Source organism: Eublepharis macularius, chromosome 14 (assembly GCF_028583425.1).
Source record: "Eublepharis macularius isolate TG4126 chromosome 14, MPM_Emac_v1.0, whole genome shotgun sequence".
In the NCBI taxonomy this organism is placed as follows: Eukaryota; Metazoa; Chordata; class Lepidosauria; order Squamata; family Eublepharidae; genus Eublepharis; species Eublepharis macularius.
The window spans coordinates 15116478-15137981 of NC_072803.1; the positions used below are offsets into that span (position 1 = coordinate 15116478).

A 21504-nucleotide genomic window follows, 5' to 3' on the forward strand; every position below is an offset into this window, starting at 1 on the left:
AGAAATGGACGCCACCTGAGATCTCAGTGGTTACTGTTGTGGTTGCTAGGCACTATAATATTGCCAGTCTTCAAGCCTTGGTTTCTGTCAGTAAAAGACAGGGGAAGGACCCTTTACAGAGCTATTTTGTCCTTCCAGTCCTCCCCTGCTCCCCTCTTTCCTCCCCAGGGGATAGACTCATCAAGCCAGGCCTGGCAGCAGCCACCAAGTAACTTGGTGCCATACAACTTCCCTGGGCCCAGCGGCAGCCTTCACACAACTTGCATGATCTGGCTGGGTCAAGCAGTGGGCACCACACAACTCACCTGAGTGACTTGCTACCACATGACTTCTACAACTTGGGCAGACTTTTCTTAGAGAGAGGCTGCAAGGGGGAAGGCAAGGAACGAAGGCTGAGAGTCTGCGTGGTGTAATGGTTAACGTGTCAGACTAGGATCTGGGACACCTGGGTTTGATCCCCACTCTGCCATGTATGCCTGCTGAACGACAAGCTTGCTCTATTTTAAGAAAACCCAAAGGCAGCCAACCTGAAAAAACCAGGTTCCTTGCAGAAGGGAAAGGCTGGAGCGGAAGAGTTCCAAGATGATGTTATCTCGCAAGAAGACTTCCAGTAGGGTGCTGGCAGCCCCACCAAAGACGGCCGTGAGCAGCAGAGAATGGATACGTTGATCCAGCATTGGCCGGTGGCTGACATGGAAGTAGAAGAGGAAGCCTGTTGAGAGGTACACCATATTCAGCATATATATATATCTACATATTTTTTTAAAAAGCGTCTAGCTCTCAGTTGGGATATTACATTTTTGCTTTTCTGTACAGGTAGAATTGTAAGGAGCATCTGATTTTCAGTTACAAATGGGTTGGGCCATTGTTTTAAAGTATCCTACTTGTATTTTGGGGTTAAATAAGATATATTGTGCCATCAATTCCAAGAGGAGAATACCTGAGCTAAATATTCCATAGTATTTATCATATACAATTTGAGATCATTCTGCAGTACCTTTTTCTGCCCCGCATCTCCACAAAACCATCAAAAAGTTTCTCATCCTGCCCCAGACTATGAAACAGTTACCAGCAAAACTGCCTTTCATCTGTGCTGGTCTGCTTGTCTGGCTGAAGATAAGTGGAGATATGAAATGTTGACTCCAAGCTTGCATATAAAATAGCAGAGGGAGGGACATTATTCATGGTGCATCAGTCAGGCAACACGATGTTAGGAACTGGGGGTGAAAGCAAATGAGACTGGTATTGCCTAGAGAGACATTCATTGCTCCCTGGGGGAAAGCATGACATGAGAACAAAACTCGATAGATGTAAGACACAAGTACATTATAGATTTTAAGAATTTATATGATATACTTTTTAGATTAAGTTGGGTATGGAAAACTGCTGGGAGTCACCAGAAAAGGGGGGGGGGCGGAAAGGATGGGGAAAATGCAATGGGGTGGATAATGATAACAATTTTTATGTTTATGTTTGTAAACCCATCCAATAAAAATTCTTTTTTAAAAAAAGATGTAAGACACAAGCAACCTCTGCTAACCATTTATTGTAACATGGAAAGAGGCTGCTAGACCATGTTATTGGAACGATCCATAGCAGTCAGCTTGCAGCAGGTATTTAAACCTCCTGTTATTAAATAGGAGATAATGGAAAGAGAGTTGGCTGCCTTGAGAAGTTATGGCTCTCACTAGTTAAAATCCAATCACTATGTTTGCGGATACAGATTTCGGTTTCATTTTCCCGGCCATGTCGGATGCTCCTCTCCGTAGGTCCGGGAGGAAACGTCCGAGCAGCCTGACCGGGCGATTGGCCTGTGAGGGTTAACCCCCAGGACTCCCAGTGAGGGGGCCAGGGTCCGGAGCTCTGTGGGAAGAACCCCCTGAAAGCAATGCAGGGGGTAAATTGCCCATTTGCTCCAACGGAGGCCGGCAGACTTGCGCAGCACATCGCATGCCGCCGGGCCATGGAGAACGGCAATAAGCAGATTTAAGGTGAAAACCTGTAAGTAAGTGAATCCCTTCTGATTTCTAAGCGTATGCGAAGGATTGGTGGGCGTTGAAGCTAAGAAGGCGCGGATTTCTTCCCCTTCACAGAGTTTCGGAATTTAGCTGGCGCCCCCCCCCCCAAGATGGCGACAAAAAAGCAGACCCCTGTGATGAGTAAATCGGTGATGGTGATGTTACAGGGGAAGGGGGAAACCCTGGAAGAGATGGTCAGACGAGCAGTCTTTGAAGCTATGCAGCCCTTTGTAGTGAAGTTAAATGAAATGGGGCAAAAGGTTGATTCAGTGGAAAGCGAAGTGAAAACCATTAAAGAAACAGCGTCTGGAGCACAGCAGTCTGCACGTGAAAACGTAGTACTCATGAAAGCAACAAGTAAAGAAGTGAAGCTCTTGGAGAATCAAATAATAGGATTACAATTGGACCGTGCCCAAACGGTACTGCATCTTCAGAATGTAAAAGAGGAGCAAAGTGAAAATTTAAAAGATTTAGTATTGGAACTTTTGGCGCCATTCGCAAAGGCAACTAAAGAAGAGTTAAAAAGTGATATTCTGGAAGTCCGTTGGACATCTTCAAAATATGCAATGAAGGACTTCCGGTTTGGGATTCATGGAGGTCTGACGCAGCTCCAACTGTGGAGCTGACCGGACTGCCGTTTTAAGCGGCAAAATAGCCCGCGGCTGACTGCTCTCAGGCGGAGAGCAGGCAAAGAACGCTCAAGACCTCAGGGCGCATTGATCTCGGGCGAGGGGGGGCTCTACGCGACGGGCCCCCTCACGACCCTTGAGGTCCCACCCTGTGACAGGTCGGCTATGATCTCTGCGGCAGTTTCGGGGCCAATGCGGTTGGCATAAGACCTACGTACCCAAGCTTCAACAGGGGAAAGAGGAGTAGAGGAGTAGATTGAAGTAGAGTAGAGTAGAGTAGAGTAGAGTAGAGTAGAGTAGAGTAGAGTAGAGTAGAGTAGAGTAGATTGAAACAGTGATTACAACCCACGGAAAGTGAATGGGAAGGTAAAGATCACTATCTTCTGATACAGGACAGATTGTTAAAAGTAAAGAAGATTAAAAGTAGATTTTAAAACTGCAACAGGCTAACTATAAGGAGGAAAAGACTCGGCAAGAGTCGAAATAGAAAAAAGACTAAGTCTAAAGAAGTTATTAAAGAATTTGGACTATTGTTTTGAATACTTGCGGTTATGGAGCTGTGAGAAAATTTTACCATCGCGAGAGCTACTGCGGGAAGTTGGGAGACAGGAAGTACGTAATAACAATAGAGTTGCTGGAGAGAAGCGGCCCCTGCCGGAGGGCAGGAAGAAGGGAATCGCCATCTTTGAAAGGGGAAAAGCCGCGGCTTCAGCGGAAGAGGAAGTAAGCCATTTTGGATTACAAAAACCATAGAAGAACCATAGAGAAAAGACGCCCGACATTTTGGATTTTCTAAAAGTTTTTTCTTTGCAAAAAGACCGGGACGTTTAAATTAAAAATTAAAAAGACACTAAATTTTACGCCACGGAGTTAAGGAAGAGGGCGGACTCGTGGGAGCGAGCTAAGGCAAGCCCCACGATGTCGAAAAAAGAGTGGCAATCGGCAATAGAGAACCTAGACAAAAAACTCTTAGAAGTGATTAAAGAACTTAAGGACATGAAACCGGAGCTGATCAAAGAGGTTAAACAGACAGTGAAAAGTGAGCTGTCAGAAGTAAAGAAAGGTATGGAAACAATGCAAAATGAACTGCAAGGAACACAGCAGAGAGTTAAAGTAGTAGAAGGCGTGGTGGAGAATCTAGCTGACACGCAACAAACAGAGATGAGACTGATGAGGGGGAGAATGGCGGTTGCGGAAAGTAAACACATGGAGAAGCAGCTAAGATTTCGCGGCTTGCCGGAAGTGGAAGGAAAGACAGCGCAAGAACAGATGACTGAGATGTTAGCTGAATACCTGGGGAAGGAGGAGGAGGAAGTTGTGGCTATCCTGGACGTGGTATACCGTGTAAATTCAAGAATTGCAACCCAGAGGAAATTACCAAGAGATGTGATTGTGCAATTCACGACCCGAAATATGAAAGAGAAGATTGTGACTAAACAGTTTCAAGATCCATTGGAGATTGACGGCAAGACGATTATCATTATGAAGGAGTTACCCAGATCGGTGTTATTGGACCGGAAAAAATATAAGGCGCTAATTCAGATTTTGAAGGACATGAAAATCAGGTACAGATGGGAATTACCAGAAGGAGTGTCCTTTGAATTTGGAGGGGCCAAAAAACGCATCAGATCTGAACGAGAGCTGGAGCGATTTATAAGAGACAATGAAAAGGACTTACCAGCAACAAGATTATGATTATGGAGTGTAAAGTTTTATCTTGGAATGTAAATGGACTTAATTTACCGAATAAGAGAAAAAGCATTTTTCACTGGCTATTAAAACAAAAATGTGATATTGTATGTTTGCAAGAGACCCATATTCAAAAACAAGATGTAAAGTATTTAAAATCAAAAAAATTGGGCAATGATTTTGCAGCGGCCTCTAATAAGAAAAAAAGAGGAGTAGTGCTTTATATTAAAGAAGAGCTGCAGCCAAAGTTTGTAATGAAAGATGTGGAAGCCAGATTTATAGTAGTGGAATGCGTATGGAATTCAAAGAGAGTGCTGGTAGTTGGAATTTATGCACCTAATGGAGCAAAAGAAAGCTTCTTTGAGGATTTAAGGAAGCAACTAGATGAACTTTCATATGACCAGATAATACTTGCTGGAGACTTCAATGGAGTGACAAATTTGGATTTAGACAAAAAATCATCAACTGCACAAAAGAAGAGAGGATTGCTACCAAAGTTGTTTTTTTAATTGATACAACAGGAAACCTTAGAAGATGTATGGAGAAGACAAAACCCGAAAAGCAGACAATTTACGTTCTACTCCGCAAGACACTTTACACTATCGAGAATTGATATGATCTGGGCCTCAAAAGACTTAGCGTTATGGACTAAGGAAGTGGAAATAATGCCGATGGTAGGCTCGGATCATAATCCAATTATGTGGAAATTGGGGAGAAGGAGCAAAAGGAGAGGATGGAGAATAAACGAGGACTTACTTCAAGAGGGAGAGAATATGGAGATGCTGAGAAGAGAGACAAAGTTCTTCATACAATACAACATGAATAAAGAAGTACCAACCAACAAGGTTTGGGACACTTACAAGGCGGTAATTAGGGGCATACTAATGGACTTAAATGGAAGAGCCAGAAAAAAGAAAGAGGAGAAGAGACAGGAGATTATGGAGAAAATAAAAGCCAAAGAAATACAGTTAAAGAAGAGACCAGGGAAAAAGAAAATTTATCAGGACATTAAAATATTACAAGAACAGCTGACAGCAATGAATAATAAAGAATTGGAGTGGAATCTCAAAAGACTGAATCAAAAAGGGTTTGAAGGTGCAAACAAACCTGGGAAATATTTGGCATGGCAATTGAAAAAGAGAAAGGAAAAGAAAATAATAAACAAAATATGTGAAGATAACAAAACGTATTTGGAACAGACATCCATTAGTAGAGCCTTCTATAAATTTTATGCTAAATTGTATAATAAGAAAGAGGTGAATAAAGAATCAATAGCGACATATTTGGAGAAAATGAAGCTCCCAGTAATCTCGGAAGCGTGGAGAGACAGACTGAACAACGAAGTAATGGATGAGGAAATAAAAATGGCAATACAATCAACAAATTTGGGAAAGGCGCCAGGGCCAGATGGACTTACAGCCAAATTTTATAAGACAATGGCCAACGAACTGGTACCATTCCTAAAAGAAGTGATCAATGGAGTATTAAAGGATCAACGGATTCCAGATACCTGGAAGGAAGCTAACATCTCATTGATCCCCAAAGAGGGCCAAGATCTGACTAATGTGAAAAATTACAGACCCATATCCTTACTTAATAATGACTATAAAATCTTTGCGAAGATACTGGCAGAGAGAGTGAAGGGATGGCTTTCGGAAGTTATTGAGGAGGAACAAGCAGGTTTTTTACCTGGTAGACAAATCGGAGACAATTTAAGGACAGTGATCAATGCTATTGAGTATTATGATAAGCGTTGTGACAAAGAGGTTGGTTTCTTCTTTGTTGATGCTGAAAAAGCGTTTGACAATTTGAACTGGGACTTTATGTTTGCCACTATGGAAAAGCTACAAATGGGAGAAAGATTCATAAGAGCAGTTAAAGAAATCTACAGAGACCAGAATGCAGCAATTGTGGTGAATGATGAGACTACTAAGAAATTGACTATAAGTAAAGGAACAAGACAATTGTGGTGAATGATGAGACTACTAAGAAATTGACTATAAGTAAAGGAACAAGACAAGGTTGCCCATTGTCTCCGCTGTTATTCATTTTGGTATTGGAGATACTGATGATACAAATACGACAAGATGAAGAAATCCGCGGAATAAAAATAAAAGACTTTTCTTATAAGGTCAGAGCATTTGCGGACGATATAATGTTAATTGTGGAAGACCCAATGGAGAATATGCCAAAAGTGATAGAGAAGATCAAGGAGTTCGGAGATTTGGCAGGGTTTTATATTAACAAAAAGAAGTCAAAGATAATATGCAAAAATATGACTAAGCAAAAACAACAACTGTTAATGGAAATAACGGACTGTGAAGTAACAACTAAGGTGAAATATTTGGGAGTTGAACTGACTGCAAAGAATATAGATCTATTCAAAAATAACTACGAAAAATTATGGACTCAGATTGAGCAAGATTTGATCAAATGGAATAGATTGAATTTGTCATGGTTGGGAAGGATTGCAGCAGTTAAGATGAACGTGTTACCAAGAGTAATGTTTTTGTTACAGACAATACCAATTATCCGAGACTCTAAGCAGTTTGAAAAATGGCAGAGGAAAATATCAGACTTTGTTTGGGCAGGCAAGAAGCCTCGAGTGAAAATGAAAGTTTTACAAGATGCAAAGGAAAGAGGCGGAATGCAACTGCCCAATCTAAGACTTTACTATGATGCAATCTGCCTAGTGTGGCTGAAAGATTGGATGACACTGAAGAATAAGAAATTATTGGCCCTAGAGGGATATAAAAAAATATTCAGATGGCATGCATACCTATGGTATGATAAAGTGAAAGTGAACTCTATGTTCTTACATCATTACATACGGAAAAGCCTATTTGCAACTTGGAAGAAGTACAGAGACTTTCTACAAGAAGGAACCCCCATGTGGGTGGTTCCATATGAAGTAATAGATCCGAGAGCTGTCGATACTGAGCAACAGTGTTTAACATATAAGGAGATAACCCAAATAGAATCTTCCAAACTTAAAATAAAGACACAGGACGAGTTATCACCCAACTATGACTGGTTTCAGTATAGGCAGATCAGAGATCTCTACAACTCGGACTGTGCAAAGGGAGGCATAAGAACAGAGAATTCGGAACTAGAGCAGACACTTTTAAAAGAGGATAAGAAGGAAATTTCCAAGGTATACCAAGTACTGTTGAAATGGTATACTGAAGATGAAATAGTTAAAGGACAAATGGTGAAGTGGGCCATAAATTTTAACAAAGAAATAACAATGGAGGCATGGGAACACCTGTGGAAAAACACAATGAAGACTACAACGTGTACTAATATTAAAGAGAACATTTACAAAATGATCTATCGTTGGTACATGACACCAAAGAAGATTGCGCTAGGGAATTTGAACACTTCTAATAAATGCTGGAAATGTAAAAAACATGAGGGCTCTCTGTACCATATGTGGTGGATGTGTGAGGTAGCTAGGCAGTACTGGGGAGAAATAATAAAAGTAATAAGTGAGATTCTACAATTTCAAATCAATAAGAACCCAGAACTCCTGCTACTGAACTTGGGAATGGAGAACATTCCAGCCCAATATAGAACATTGATATTTTACATGACAGCAGCGGCCAGACTTTTGTATGCGCAAAAATGGAAAGTACAAGACGTGCCAACTATTGAGGACTGGACTTACAAATTGCTGTATATGGCTGAAATGGACAAAATGACAAGAAAACTGAGAAATCTGGACCCAGGACAGTTCAACACAGACTGGGAGAAGCTGAAGCAATATGTGTTGAAGAAATGGGAGGTGGGAGGAGAACTGTGGCAGTTTGAGAACTATTGAAACATGACAAAATGTAGAGGGGGGTGACTTTACCGGAGGGTAGAGAGAGAAATGAAAATGTCTAAGCAGTTATCTTGTTAGATTGTTATATATAGAAAAATATATAAAATATGGATAGAAAATAACTAATTATAAGGACCGACTAATTAATACTGTTTCTGGTATAAACGTGTAACATGTTAAACTGAATAAGTCTACCGGAAGAAACATATGGATCAAATTGATTGATAACTTTTGACGATAGTTATATAGATGTATAATTAAAGAAAGAGGAAATTAATAATATAATTAAATATAACTAAAGTAGAATGAAGACAAGATATGTAGAAAAAGTAATATACAGAATATAAGTTAAATTGGTTGACTTATATGAACGCATGGATTATATGGTTTATATGGTATATGGTTTATAGAAATATTTGAAACCAGGAAATTATGAAATTATGGAAACAGGGACAAATTGTTTGTCTAATACGGAAGAAGGGACTTAAAGATAGGATACAGAGTGTTAAAAATAGTTAAAGAATTATTGCTTAGATTAAAGGGAAAGTATATGTTTGTTAGATAGATGAATTTAAAATGAGTAAGGGAAAAGGGACAAAGGGTTGGAAAACTGTTGGAAGTCTACAAAAAAGGGGGGAAAGGGAGGGGATTAGAAATTGGGAAACGGGAATTGACTGTAATGTGAAATCAAATGATTCTAATTCCAATAAAAATTTTATTAAAAAAAAATATATGCAATGAAGCGTCAGCTGCCTCACGAGATTATTATTGACTTTTCATCTAAGAAGACTCGGGACACCATCTTATATAATTCGTATAATGTGGACTTGGACTATCTGGGCAATAAGGTTAAGATATTGAAGGATGTTCCATTTTTGGCTCGTAAAAGAAGATTTAAATATAAAAGACTTGCGGCTTTCCTGAGGAAATGTGAAGTAAAATATAAATGGTTGTTTCCAGAAGGCATCTGGTTCAGATACAAGGATCAAACCTACAAGATAACATCGGAAGTACAGCTGAGGGACTTTTTGTTTAATCATCAGGAGTTTCAGCAAGAAGAAAGTCCAAAGTCTGAAGGGGAGAGTGGGGGGGGAGGAGGGAATGAGCGCAGCTATTGTAGCTGCGCAGAGAGAACTGAGACTGAGACGCGGGGGGGGGGGGGGGAGAAGACCTGATCCTGAATGTAGTCTGTATTTTATAAGATCTACCAATCTGATAGCATATTAGAAAGTTAACTTTAAAGAAAAATTGCAGTATGAAGGGAATACAAGACATGTAGATGTAGTGTGTGTTTTCTGTTTATATGTTGCTCTTCCCTTTTCCCCAGTCCCCTTTTTTCCTTTATATTTTTGTAGTTTTCTGTAGTTTTCTGTTAGAAATTAAAAATAAAAAAATTTATTAAAAAAAAACTATGTTTGCGGATACAGTTTGCCTGCTGAAGGCTGGCGACCAACAATAGTTTTTACTGGGGGAGAAGAGAATGATGTAAGCCACTTTGCACCCCCATTGGGGAGAAAGGCAGGGTAGAAATGAAGTAAATCAATAAATTTCAAGAGATGATAGCTGGAGGGAGGCTTTGTTTCCCGACACATACACATTTCTTCTGTCCTACTTTCATTTGTGGCCAAATAGATTTTGCAGGGTTACGTAGCAGAACTGAAATCTTTTGAAGCCTCTTAACCAGAGGCAAATGTGAAATAAGAAAGAACCCACACCATGAACACCAATTCCTCTTTCAAATCACCTCTGACAAAAACTATCCTCTGTCTCCAGCTTTACTGAAACACCATCTATAAAGCTGAGTTTCATGAGCAAATGGAGTGATTGGATCATAAATAGCTTCATATTGAGCCACTTTAGCTAGGTGCTATCTTTTCTAAGAGCCAAGCTACAAGTGACGCCTTACACAGGTTGGACACTTGTCAGCTTCCCTCAAGTTTTGATGGGAAATGTAGGCATCCTGGTTTTACAGCTTGGCTCTCCATTACAGCTGCAAGACCAAGATGCCTACATTTCCCATCAAAACTTGAGGGAAGCTGACAAGTGTCCAACCTGTGTAAGGCGTCACTTGTAGTTTGGCTCTCAGACTGGCAGTAGCTCTCCAAGGGCTCAGGCAAGGATCTTTTCCATATCTGCTACCGGAGGTTTTTTAAAACGGAGATGCTAAGTGTTCAACTTGCGACGTCATGCGTGTTCAGCATGTGTGCCTCAAGCAATCTTGGTGTCAGAAAAGAATTTCATCAGCATCTGATTGTTGCTCTATGAAGTAGGATTCATGCCAGAAGACAATTGTGTTTTCACAGATCAGCCACAATGATCTCTCTGGAAAATCTATAGACAAGGTAAGGTAATTAGTTCTAATCAAATATTCCATGGGTTGATAGAATGATCTGGGATACATTCACTAAGCAATATTTGGATAGCCTCTAGTAGCACGTACCTTCAACAAAGATTGCAATCGAAAGCATCAGGCGATCCAGTCCTTTGGGCACTTTGGTGGAAGAATAGGTGAATATGTCCATTACACCGGAGAGGCCAAAGAACATGTACATGGTTGAGTGTTGCCAATTCATCAGCTTCACCCAGCCTTCAGGGTCCCCACCATAGAGATGCAAGTGGGGACCGTCCGGAACAAACTGCTCAGCCAGAATCCCTGAATGACAGAAGCAAAGGATAAGAGGGGACTTTCCAGGATCTAGGCTATCTAGCCTCATCTGCTTCCTGGGCAGAGCTCCAGAGGCTCCATCTCTACCACACTTGGGATCAAGCTCTAGTCCCCAGATTTAAATTGTATTAAATTTGTATGAATTATTTAGACTGCAAGCCCTTTGAATACAGAAATGGTTTTGAAAAAATGAGGAGATGCAGCAGAAAGTTACTAATTAGATCTATACTCCATTTTTGAGAGAACCATTTTTTCAGGGCTTTTTTTCTGGGAAAAGAGGTGGTGGAACTCAGTGGGCTGCCCTCGGGGAAAATGGTCACATGGCCGGTGGCCCCCACCCCCTGATCTCCAGACAGAGGGGAGCGACGCGGAGAGCTATCTAAACTCCCCTCTGTCTGTAGATCAGGGGGCAGGGGCTACCGGCCTTGTGACCATTTTCAAGAGGTGCCGGAACTCCGTTCCACCGCATTCCAGCTGAAAAAAAGCCGTGGTCTAAATCCAGAAACTAAGGCTCATCCCCTCAGGCTTACAAATCAGAAAGACAAAACTCACAAGGCAAAGGGAATGAACAGGAAAAGTCAAAGTCTTTTAGTTGATGAATATTCTGTTTTTTAGAACGATGGACTGAAGAGTGCAGAAGGATCCACCATGAATATGGCAGGCTTTTTGCCTAACCTTTTATCTACTGATAGTGAACACTCATGCCTCCATGAGTCTAACTGTATGGGATACTGTTCCTGGATCCATCCCTGGGTCCTGTCAAGCAGACGTGTACTGGGAGTTCCTACTCTTATGTGTCTGAAGGATTTGGAACAAGACCACAGGGAGCGGTGGCATAAGCCCTGGGGAGCTGCTATTCACTCTGTTGGGGAAACATATATGTAATGATGAGGAAAAAATCCCATTATGGGAAAAATACAATGGGCTTTAGAAAACGGACTTGGCAAGCCCCCACTGCAGGGCCTTGGGAGGGCTGTGCCACCATGCTGTGCCTCTCCACCTCCGCAGCCACTGTGGGGCCTTGGGAGGATTGTGCCACCATGCTGGGCCTCCCTGCCACCTCCGTGGCCCCTCAGAGGCCTGGTGCAGGCCAGGTTGCCAGGTCTCTTTACCCTCTGGGTGGAAGGCCTGGCATTCACCTTTGAGTCGTCCTTGCACATGCGCAAATCACATGCGCTCCTGGGCTAAGTGATGTCACTTCAAGGATGTGATGTCAATGTGCAGGCCACATGATGTTCCAGGCCGAATTGGGCTGCTGCGGAGCGCAGGGGTGCAGCTGGGGTGGTGCGACAGGCCCTGGAATGCTCCTGCACTCCACAGTGGGCCAAATTGGATTGAATTGAGCCCGTTTGGGGCTGAATCGGGCTACTGTGGAGCCTGGGAATGCTGCTGGGACAGTGCAGTGGACCCTGGAGCACTCCTGCACTCTGCAGCGGGCTGAATGGGGCAGCTGCAAAGCCTGGGAGTGCTGCTGGGGTGGCACAATGGGCCCTGGAGTACTCCTGCAGGCCAAATCAGAGCATTCCTGCACTCTGCAACTGCCAGTTTTGGCCCTGATTCAGGACAGCTGTTGGGCCCAAGAGGACTGCTGGGAGGGAGGGGCTGGAGTGCTCCTGCACTGCACAGTGGCCTGAATTGGGACTGTTTCTGGTGGAAATTTGCCTGGTGGCCTAGCTCATTGCACTACCAGAGAGTGCACCCGGGAGGCATATTCCCCCGCCTTTTCCGTCAGCCAGGTAAGTGGGGTGGGGGAGTGGAGGATGGAAGCAGGAAACTGGCAACCCTATGTAGGTGGCACAGAGGCACTACGTGGCCCTCCCAAAGACCTGCAGCAGCTGCTCCATGGCGCTGGACCTTCCTTCCACCCATGGTGGCCTCTTCGGGGCCTCTTTGGCGAGCCGTGTTGCTGAGGACTCACCTTTTATCCCCACAGAGGGCCATGCAAGTGTGTCTGTGTGGGGATAAAAATGAGTCGTCGACAACACAGCTTGCCTTTTATATGGTAGGATGGGCTACACTTAAGGTTACCCAATTTGGGGGATGGGCATTTTAGGCTCTCTGGCGGGTGAAGCATCAACCAGGAACTCCCAAAACACATCTGCTTGACAGAAACCAAGAATGAATCTGGGAATGGTGTGTTGGGTTGTTAAGCCCAGTCCATGCCACCTGCTCCGTTTCTTTATATTCAGCTACAGTCATAAGAGCCATGGCTAGCAGAAAAGGTGGAGAGCTCTGATAAATCACTATAATCCATCTCAAGAAGAGTCTGGCTGCAAGTTGTAATCACAGGGGCATGAATTGTTGGTCTGTTGGTATATTTGGATTGTGGATTCTGAGAGCCGGCATTGTGTAGTGGTTAGAGTGTTGGGCTAGGATGTGAGAAGCCCAGGTTTGATTCTTCACTCTGCCATGGAAGCTTGCCGGGTGATCTTGGGCCAGTCACATGCTTTCAGCCTATCCTTCCTCATAGGGTTGTTGTAAGGATAAAAATGAGAGGAGAGGAAAACGATGTGAACTACTTTGGGTCCCCACTGAGGAGAAAGGATACTTATAAATGAAGTAAATCAATAAATGATTGGACTGTGGTATCAGATTGCTTATGATTTTAATGGTTGTGAAAGTAGCTTTGAGACTTGTAATCCAGGAGAAAAGTGGGATGCAAGTCTTCTAAATAAATAATTAACGCAAGCCTTACCTATTAAAGAACAGGTTACTTTGACAGCCCCTTCAATTATTTCCACATAATTCATGTAACGGTTTCCATGGCTATTTTTGTTCAGTCTCCTGTTGTGGTATTTCAGTACATATTTCACAGACCACCAGAGGCCAAAGAGGATGAAGAAAGTACCAGGAAGAGCATGTCCCCTAAAATTTGCCATCCTAGTCAACTCACAGAACCTATGGGGGGGGGGGGAGAAAGAAGTCATTATAAGCACCTTGACTCCCAAAAGAACGTAAATAACTGTGCTGTGGAATGTGGAGGATAAGGGAACTTTGTGGGAAAGTATAAGTAATAGTCTTTTCTTTCCTACTGATACAACTGTAACGAATAATTATTTTGTGATTGTTTCTGTCAGGATTGAGCTCTTGGCTAAACCTCTCATGTCTTTTTTTTTTGTCCAGTTTGTTGCACCTTGGTTTCCTGGGCTGACTATTCAAAGCAAAAGAAGAACCTGGCTGGGTCAGGCTGATGTTCCAAAGTTCAGCATCATGGTAGCCAAGCAGTTGCTTCCATAAGGTCTAAAAACATGTCGCAGAAACCATGGTGTCCCCCAGTACCTGGGCATTCAAACATAGATTGCCTCAGAGATATACTTAAGGTTGCCTAATCTGGCTTGGGAAATTCTCTTTTTCTCCTAAACTCTATTGTATACCATAAAGCCCTCTCTCTAAAGCTCACTCAACATAAAGGGCTATCTCCATCACAAACAATACAAAGCTAAAGGAGAAAACTCCCCAAGAAAAATAATGTTTTTTAGAAAGTTTTTAAATTTTCGTTTTAAAGCGATAGTGCTTAAATTGCTCAAAGTGAAAATACATCACTTAGATATATATCTTATTACAATACAATAAATATAACACGATAAATATCAAAATACAATAATTTTCACCAAAGAGTTCCAAAAAGAATAATCTCCTGGGATCTTGAATACCAACCAGTTCCAATATGTGACTAAGATAAATTTTCAATATGTCCAAGATAAGTTCAAGCAGGTTGATATTGGTTGTTGTGGGTTTTCCGGGCTGTATTGCCGTGGTCTTGGCATTGTAGTTCCTGACGTTTCGCCAGCAGCTGTGGCTGGCATCTTCAGAGGTGTAGCACCAAAAGACAGAGATCTCTCAGTGTCAGAGATCTCTGTCTTTTGGTGCTACATACTCACTCATGAACGTTACGGTTGCATAGCCATGTTGGTAGAAAAATGACGGTCAGAGTACCGTATGTGTTAGCTGCTTCCTACTCTATTTAAAGAGAAAGATACAAAAGTAGCTAATCCCTTAAAAGTTTATAACAAATTTTAAAAATCTATTTCATTGTTGAGACCTTGTGGAGCTGGACTGTTTAATCTGAAAATCCATTGTGTTTCTGATCGTAGCAGTTCCTTATGGAAATTGCTATTTGATCTTGAGTGGACTACTTGCAGTACCGAAAAGCAGAACTCCTTTTCATGTGTTTGGTATTGACTAAAATGCTGCACCAAGGAAGCTTCCATATATTTATTCCTTATTCTCGACATGAGCCTGAAATCTTACTTTCAATGGACATATTGTTCTATATGCTGCCCACATATGGAAGGGAGCAAGTATATTTGATAAGATAAACAACCCCTGCTGTACTACAGGTAAAAAAGGTGGATGTGGAGAATGGTAGATCTGTCCTGGGATTTAGAAAGGTACTGATTTTTACTGAAGTTACCACATGGATGATGACAAACTGAGCGATGTCCATCTGGTTGTGATGCTTTGACATCCAAATGCACCAACATGTCATGTAAACTCCATGTCCTTCTGTATCCTATAACTGGTATAATATCACACCCTGCTATAGTATGAATTACATGCCAATTCTTATGTACAATTTGGGCAATTCCTATTGCCAACGGGGTGTAATCCAATGCCCATCTAATGCCCCTATTCTCTAATCTCACTCTGGGTCTCAGAAAAGAATTGCGGGTCACCTCTCTTGCTTATGTACTAGCCTCTGTAATCACTTTCTCTGGATACTCTCGTTTAAGGAAATTATCTCCCAGGATTTTGCTCTCCCTTATAAAGTCTGGCTCGGCAGAGTAGTTCCTCTTGATTCTTAAATACTGTCCGAAAGGAATACTTCTTTTTAAACGTGTGGGGTGAAATGACAAATAATGAAGAAAACATCTATCAGTAGATTTCTTAAAGGGTTTCACTCCCAGCCTATTAGCACTCCTCTTGTATACAACATCTAAAAAACTAATGCATTAGCAATGCCCTTGCCAAGTAAAACTAATATTCTCATTCATTGAGTTCATCCACTCAGCAAACTGGTGCACGTTGGCTTGATCGCTCTAAAGCTGCCAGTTCCTCCAGAGGAACTGATTTCTGTAGCTGCAGATCAGTTGTAATGTCGGGAGAACGCCAAGCCACGCCTGAACTTGGTAAGCCTAGGTATGCTGCCTTCATTCAGTTTAGTCATTATGGTTGATAGGCAGTGATGGACTCATCCTCTAGGATTTCAATTAATAAAGTGTAAAGCTACTACTACATCCTACACTAGTGAATCTTACAAGTTAACCGTGCTCTGAGTGAAGAACCGTGCTCCTCCAAAGTGGAGAAAAATGCTCCCTTCCCAACCTTCTATAAACCTCTCTGATAGGGAGCTCACTGTTACCCTTTAGAGGCTTAGTCCAGGGTAAGCGTAAGCGATTCCACTAGACGTGGATAACTGAAAACCAGAAGTGATGTCAGCAAAAGAAAAAAGTTTGGCCTCATAACATCTGACTCTAGGGAGCACGAAAAGCCATTTCCCAAGCTCTGGGGAGGCGGTTTTCAAGACAGCTGAATGGAGATTCACAACTCTGGTGGAAAGAGTCTGGGAGAGCTCAAAGAGTAGCCAGACTCCCAGGACAGCAGAGGACTGTACATGCACAAGGGGTAATAGGGAACCCTTCAAGGACCCATCAGACCAGCAACAGACTTATTAATTCTGGGTTCCTGGGCAAAATTGCCACTTGCCTTCTCCCTTTCTGGGCAAAATTGTCTCTCCTTTTCCCACTGATGCAAGCTTCAATTTGAAGAGAAGAGAGAGAGAATTTTCCTCCCCTCTTGCTTTTGTAGCGTTCTGTCCTTTGGTGCATTTAGCTTGAGAGGCTCTCCCAATCCTTGAGGAGTTTGGGTACATATTGCAGGATGCTTGGGGAGGGAAGGCGGGGCAAGATTTGCTTTGCCAACTGCTTCTGGGAAGTGGAAACTCATCTTCTGGATTCAACCCAACTTCTACAAAATCAGTTCAAGTTAGCGAATCTTTTTTACATAAAGCTGTTCTCATCTAATTTCATCAAAATTGTTTGTGTTGGCCCTTTGTTTAAAGTGAAACAAATATTCAGAGACACTTCTTCTTCCCAAGCAGTCATTTTGTAAGACAACTTCCTGGGGCCAATCAAAGAACATCTTAATTGTTATCTAAGCAAGAACTGCCTGCAAAAATGACAGTAATTAACCGTCAGGCAATTAAATTGCAGAAAGGGCAGAAGTTACAGTTTACTGAGGTAGATAGCATTCACAGCACTTTCTTGTAGCGGTCAGAAGAAAGAATCCTAGAGCAGAACCACAAGTGACAAAAGGCACAGATTGGACACTTGTCTGCTTCCCTCAAGTTTTGATGGGAAATGTAGGCATCCTAGTCTCGCAGCTTCGCTCTCTGACTGCTGTCCAATGGACTTTTCAACTGTCACTTGTCCAACATTCCACCAAGCTGCTTACATTTCCCATCAAAACTTGAGGGAAGCTGACAAGTGTCCAATCTGTGCCTTTTGTCACTTGTGGTTCTGCTCCTAGTCTAAAGTGAACTGTCCCTATTTGGCATGGCCAACTTATTTGGCATCACACTTGCAGGTGAGTATGTGGATTAGGCCTCCGTGGCAGGAGCACTGGAAAGGTGCATCCTTCTACTTGGAAGAGCATGAAGCAAGAAAGAGAATCTCTCTCAATGGAGACAGGAAGAGAGAAGGAGTCAGGAGGCAGTCCTACTTTAGACAAAGAGCGGTATCTTGCTAACTGGGGAAATAACACATTCACACAAGAGGGACATGCAACACCCTCCAATTCCCAAGAAATGATGTTTCACCTATTACAACACAGTTTGCCTGGTAGTGCTGGCTACATCCCTCTTTAAAAAAAAAACAACTAGGAAGAGAAATGGATCAGTCAATCTATTACTACTCTTTTCATCAAAGAAATGCTGATAGGCTTCTGAGGAAGCCCAGTTTTCTCTGGAACATGGTTTGAAAACAACTGTGAGATATCACAAATGCTATCATGTAGTTCACATGGGTGGCCACTTCATTATATAATGGTCAAAATTCTGAGAGCGATGGGTATGTACATGGTTGGGCAAGGCATTTTCAATGTACTTTAGCAACTGTTTGCAAATGGATTTTCTCATGAGAAACAGGAAAATCCAGGTGCAAACAATCATTAAAGGCATTGAAAATGGCTTATCCAACATGTATGAAAGCAGCCCATGTCTCAACAACCACAAAAGAGGCACAGAGAGAACTTTCCATAGTGACTTCACACTCACCCCTACCATTGTGCTTCATTGTGCTCTTAATTTTGTAAGTTCCACTTATTTACTTTATTTATACCTTACCTTTTATCCCCAATGTGGAACCAAAGCAGATTATATCATGGTGCAGAGTGGTAAGCTGCAGTACTGCAGCCCAAGCTCTGCTCATGACCTGAGTTCGATCCTGGTGGAAGCCGAGTTCAGGTAGCCGGCTCAAGGTTGACTCAGCCTTCCATCTTTCTGAGGTCAGTAAAATGAGTACCCAGTTTCCTGGGGGGTAAAGTGTAGATGACTGGGGAAGGCAAAGGCAAACCACCCTGTAAAAAGTCTGCCAAGAAAATGTCATGATGCAACGTCCCCCCATGGGTCAGTAATGACTTGGTGCTTGCACCTTTACCTTTACCTTACCTCCTACATTTTATATTCACAGCAATCCTATGAGGTAGATTAGATTGACAGAGTATGACTGGCCCAAAGTCACCTAGCAGCAGGGATTTGAACCTGAGTTTCCCAGATCCTAGTCTAACAATGAAATCCTAAACAGAGTTACGCCAGTCTAAGCTCATAGATTTCAATGGGATTAGACTGGAGTAACTCTGTTTAGGATTTCACTGTAGCACTCTAACTAGTACATCATAGCAAGCAATACACAAAATGTGACCTTTTGGAGCTACCCTTTAAAATGAAAGGATGCATTACTCTAGCCTGCTTTGCCTGTAAATTGAAACAACAACAACAACAACAACAACAACAATAACAACAACAATACTTCAGCCTCTGAGAAAATTGTGAAAGTGGAGTGTTTCTAATGGATTTTGACACAAAATCTGTCCTGTTCTTTTGTGTGAGAAAAATGCATCAAATGGTCAAATGGGGCAGCAGGACTTCACGTGTAGCTACCCAGAGGCTGCACTGGAGCAGTGGTGTGTGTTGTAATCAAATACCATTCATAGTTATCTGTCATCAGGAACTGGAGCAGCAGGGAGCAGGGAAATCCTCCAGAATGCTCGAGAGAGCGGAATAACCATTGACTTTTATTGTTCTGTGGCGGCACACCTTCCTAGCCTCAATAAATTCAGACTGATCTAAGTCCAAGTGAGTTGTTTTAACTGGTGGAGCAGATTATCAGTGAAATTCTATGGAGACTTACATTTACTTCTACTTTCTTTCCCCTCTGGTGCCATTCCTCATTTTTTCCTGCCTGAGCAAAGAGCAGTTTGAGGGATGGAGGTCAAAGTAAACAGCCATAACCAAAGAAAGCGCAAACTGATCAAAACTGAAAGCCTGTCCTCATATGGGATGTGTTTTACCTGATATGCCCTAGATAGAAGCCTCTCTAATCTTTTCCTGAAAAATATCCAAGCAAAATGACATGGCAGCTTGCCTTAAGCATGTTATTTACAATCTGTACCAAACTAGTTTATCCACAAACGGGAACATTTTGTGGTGGTCTCTCAAGGTCCCTAGCCCCTTCAGGGAATTAATGTGTTGATATTTTGTGATATCAAACAATATAATCTTTCATGAAATATTAAAGGAAAACTTCTAAAATTAATCATTGCTAGTGTTTTTGTATCTAGGAGTACTTTTTCTATCCCCTTTACCATAATATGGGGTCAAAAATACCCCGAAGTTTACTGGGGCAGTTTTTTACCCTGAGTGCTTTTTTGTTCGTTTATAGAAAGCAAACTATAACTGGTACCTGGATGTACCATTTATAGTTTGGGCACATTGTTTACTACTGTACAGATGCACCTTAAAGACCAACTAAATTTCCAGGATATGAGTTTTTGAGAGTTAGAGCTCCCTTCATCAGGTATCTGATGAAGGAAGCTCTGGCTCTCGAAAGCTCATATCCTAGAAATCTAGTTGGTCTTTAAGATGCTACTGGCCCTGAATCCTTCTCTTCTACTACAGATTAGTACGGTTGCCCACCTGAAACTGATGACATCATCCTAAAAGGACAAAGTTATACAGACTTTGTCTCTATGCATTCTGTCCCAAAGTGCAACTAGGGGAGCTAATGCATCCCAATTACGGTTACAGTGTTGACTTCGGTGGATGCAGAAGAGTGTAACTCTGCTTAGGATGGGGCTGCTAACGAAGAAAATACGGTTCGGAAGCAGACTAAGTCACCTTCATTCCTGCATCCTCGTTAGGCAGACAGAAACGTTTTAGTTAAATTAGTTAAATTCGTTTTTTAATTAGTTCAAGGAGTTTAAGAGGAACAGTGCAGATACCAATTGACTGGGAAATCTCCCCACCCTGTGATGGCGCACCTTTCTGAGCTTTGATAAATATGGCCTGGCCTAAGTCCAAGTGAGCTGTTTTAGCTGATGTAACAGGCAGACTGTGTAATTCAAAGCAGAGTCACACCGTTCTATATTTTAATCACTTAGATTTTGGTGCAGTCCAACGTCCTTATTTCCATCTGTCCTCCCGTTGAACTGACAATTGTTCTCCACCCGCTAATAAAGGCAAAGAGACCTCATCCTGCCACCATGTGTGTCTCTCTTTTTAATTTGCATGTGTGTGTAAAGTGCCATCAAGTTGCAGCTGACTTAAGGCAACTCCGTAAGGTTTTCAAGACAAGAGACAAATAGAGGTGGTTTGCCATTGCCTGCCTCCTTAGAGTGACCCTGGTCTTCTTTGGAGGTCTCCCCTCCAAGTGCTGACCGTAGCGTTGCCGGGTACCTATACCCTCCCAGCAGGAGGGAAGGTGGGCCCAGTACTCAACAGTGGGATGGTCTTTGCACATGCATGCTCCCGGCCCCGACAGAATGACATCACTTCAGGACAGCCAGTGCTGGGCAATCGCTGGGCTGCTAGCAAACTCCCATGGATTGCCAGCAATTGACAGGTAATGGGGCAAAGTACTAGGAAGAGTTTGCCCACCATTATTAAGTATCTGGGAACCATCGCTAACTGTGCTTAGTTTCTGAGATCTGATGTGATCAGACTTGCCAGGGGCATCCAGGTCAGGGCCATTTAAATTTTTCATTCATTAAAGCTTTTGAAAAGTTTCCTCGATGTTCTGATGGGCAGGGGTCATTTCGTAGAAAAAGAGCTGGAGGAACTCATTAGTGTAACTCATAACATAACTCATTAGCATATGCCATGCCTCTTGCCATCAGTGGAAGTGTGTCATTAGTATAACTGATCTGCATATGCCACACTCCCTGATATCACCTGTTCTGGCTGTTTTGGACCCAATTCTGGCCATTCAGGGCCGAAATTGGGCCTAAAATGGCAAAAAGGGGCTGAAAAGGGCTGAAAAGTGGCCCAAAATGGTCAGGATCGGGCCACTGATGAGCGGGAGAGTGATCCATCACCCTTCAGAGGCCCAATCCAGGCCGTTTTGGCCCCAATCCAGGCCAAAATGGGCCCCAAATGGCCAAGAGTCAGGTGGGCGGGGCCACCTG

At 42.5% G+C, this 21504-nt stretch overlaps 1 protein-coding gene and 1 long non-coding RNA gene across 2 annotated transcripts in view; one reads left to right on the forward strand and one right to left on the reverse strand.

The window, feature by feature from the left end:
• The window catches only part of LOC129342056 (transmembrane protein 45B-like), a 48054-nt gene that overhangs the window by 8124 nt on the left and 18426 nt on the right, over nt 1-21504 (reverse strand). Inside the window, exons 2-4 of the mRNA XM_054997537.1 lie at nt 13520-13722; nt 10600-10812; nt 528-712 (exon numbers count right to left, since the gene is read on the reverse strand). Of these exons, the coding sequence (XP_054853512.1) occupies nt 528-712; nt 10600-10812; nt 13520-13703 (582 nt within the window). The 5' untranslated portion in view covers nt 13704-13722. The remainder of the gene's footprint in view (nt 1-527; nt 713-10599; nt 10813-13519; nt 13723-21504) is intronic.
• LOC129342057 (uncharacterized) lies at nt 651-14598 on the forward strand. Its single transcript, XR_008598198.1, has 3 exons — nt 651-722; nt 10463-10501; nt 13948-14598. It is a non-coding gene; the product is annotated as an uncharacterized LOC129342057 (long non-coding RNA).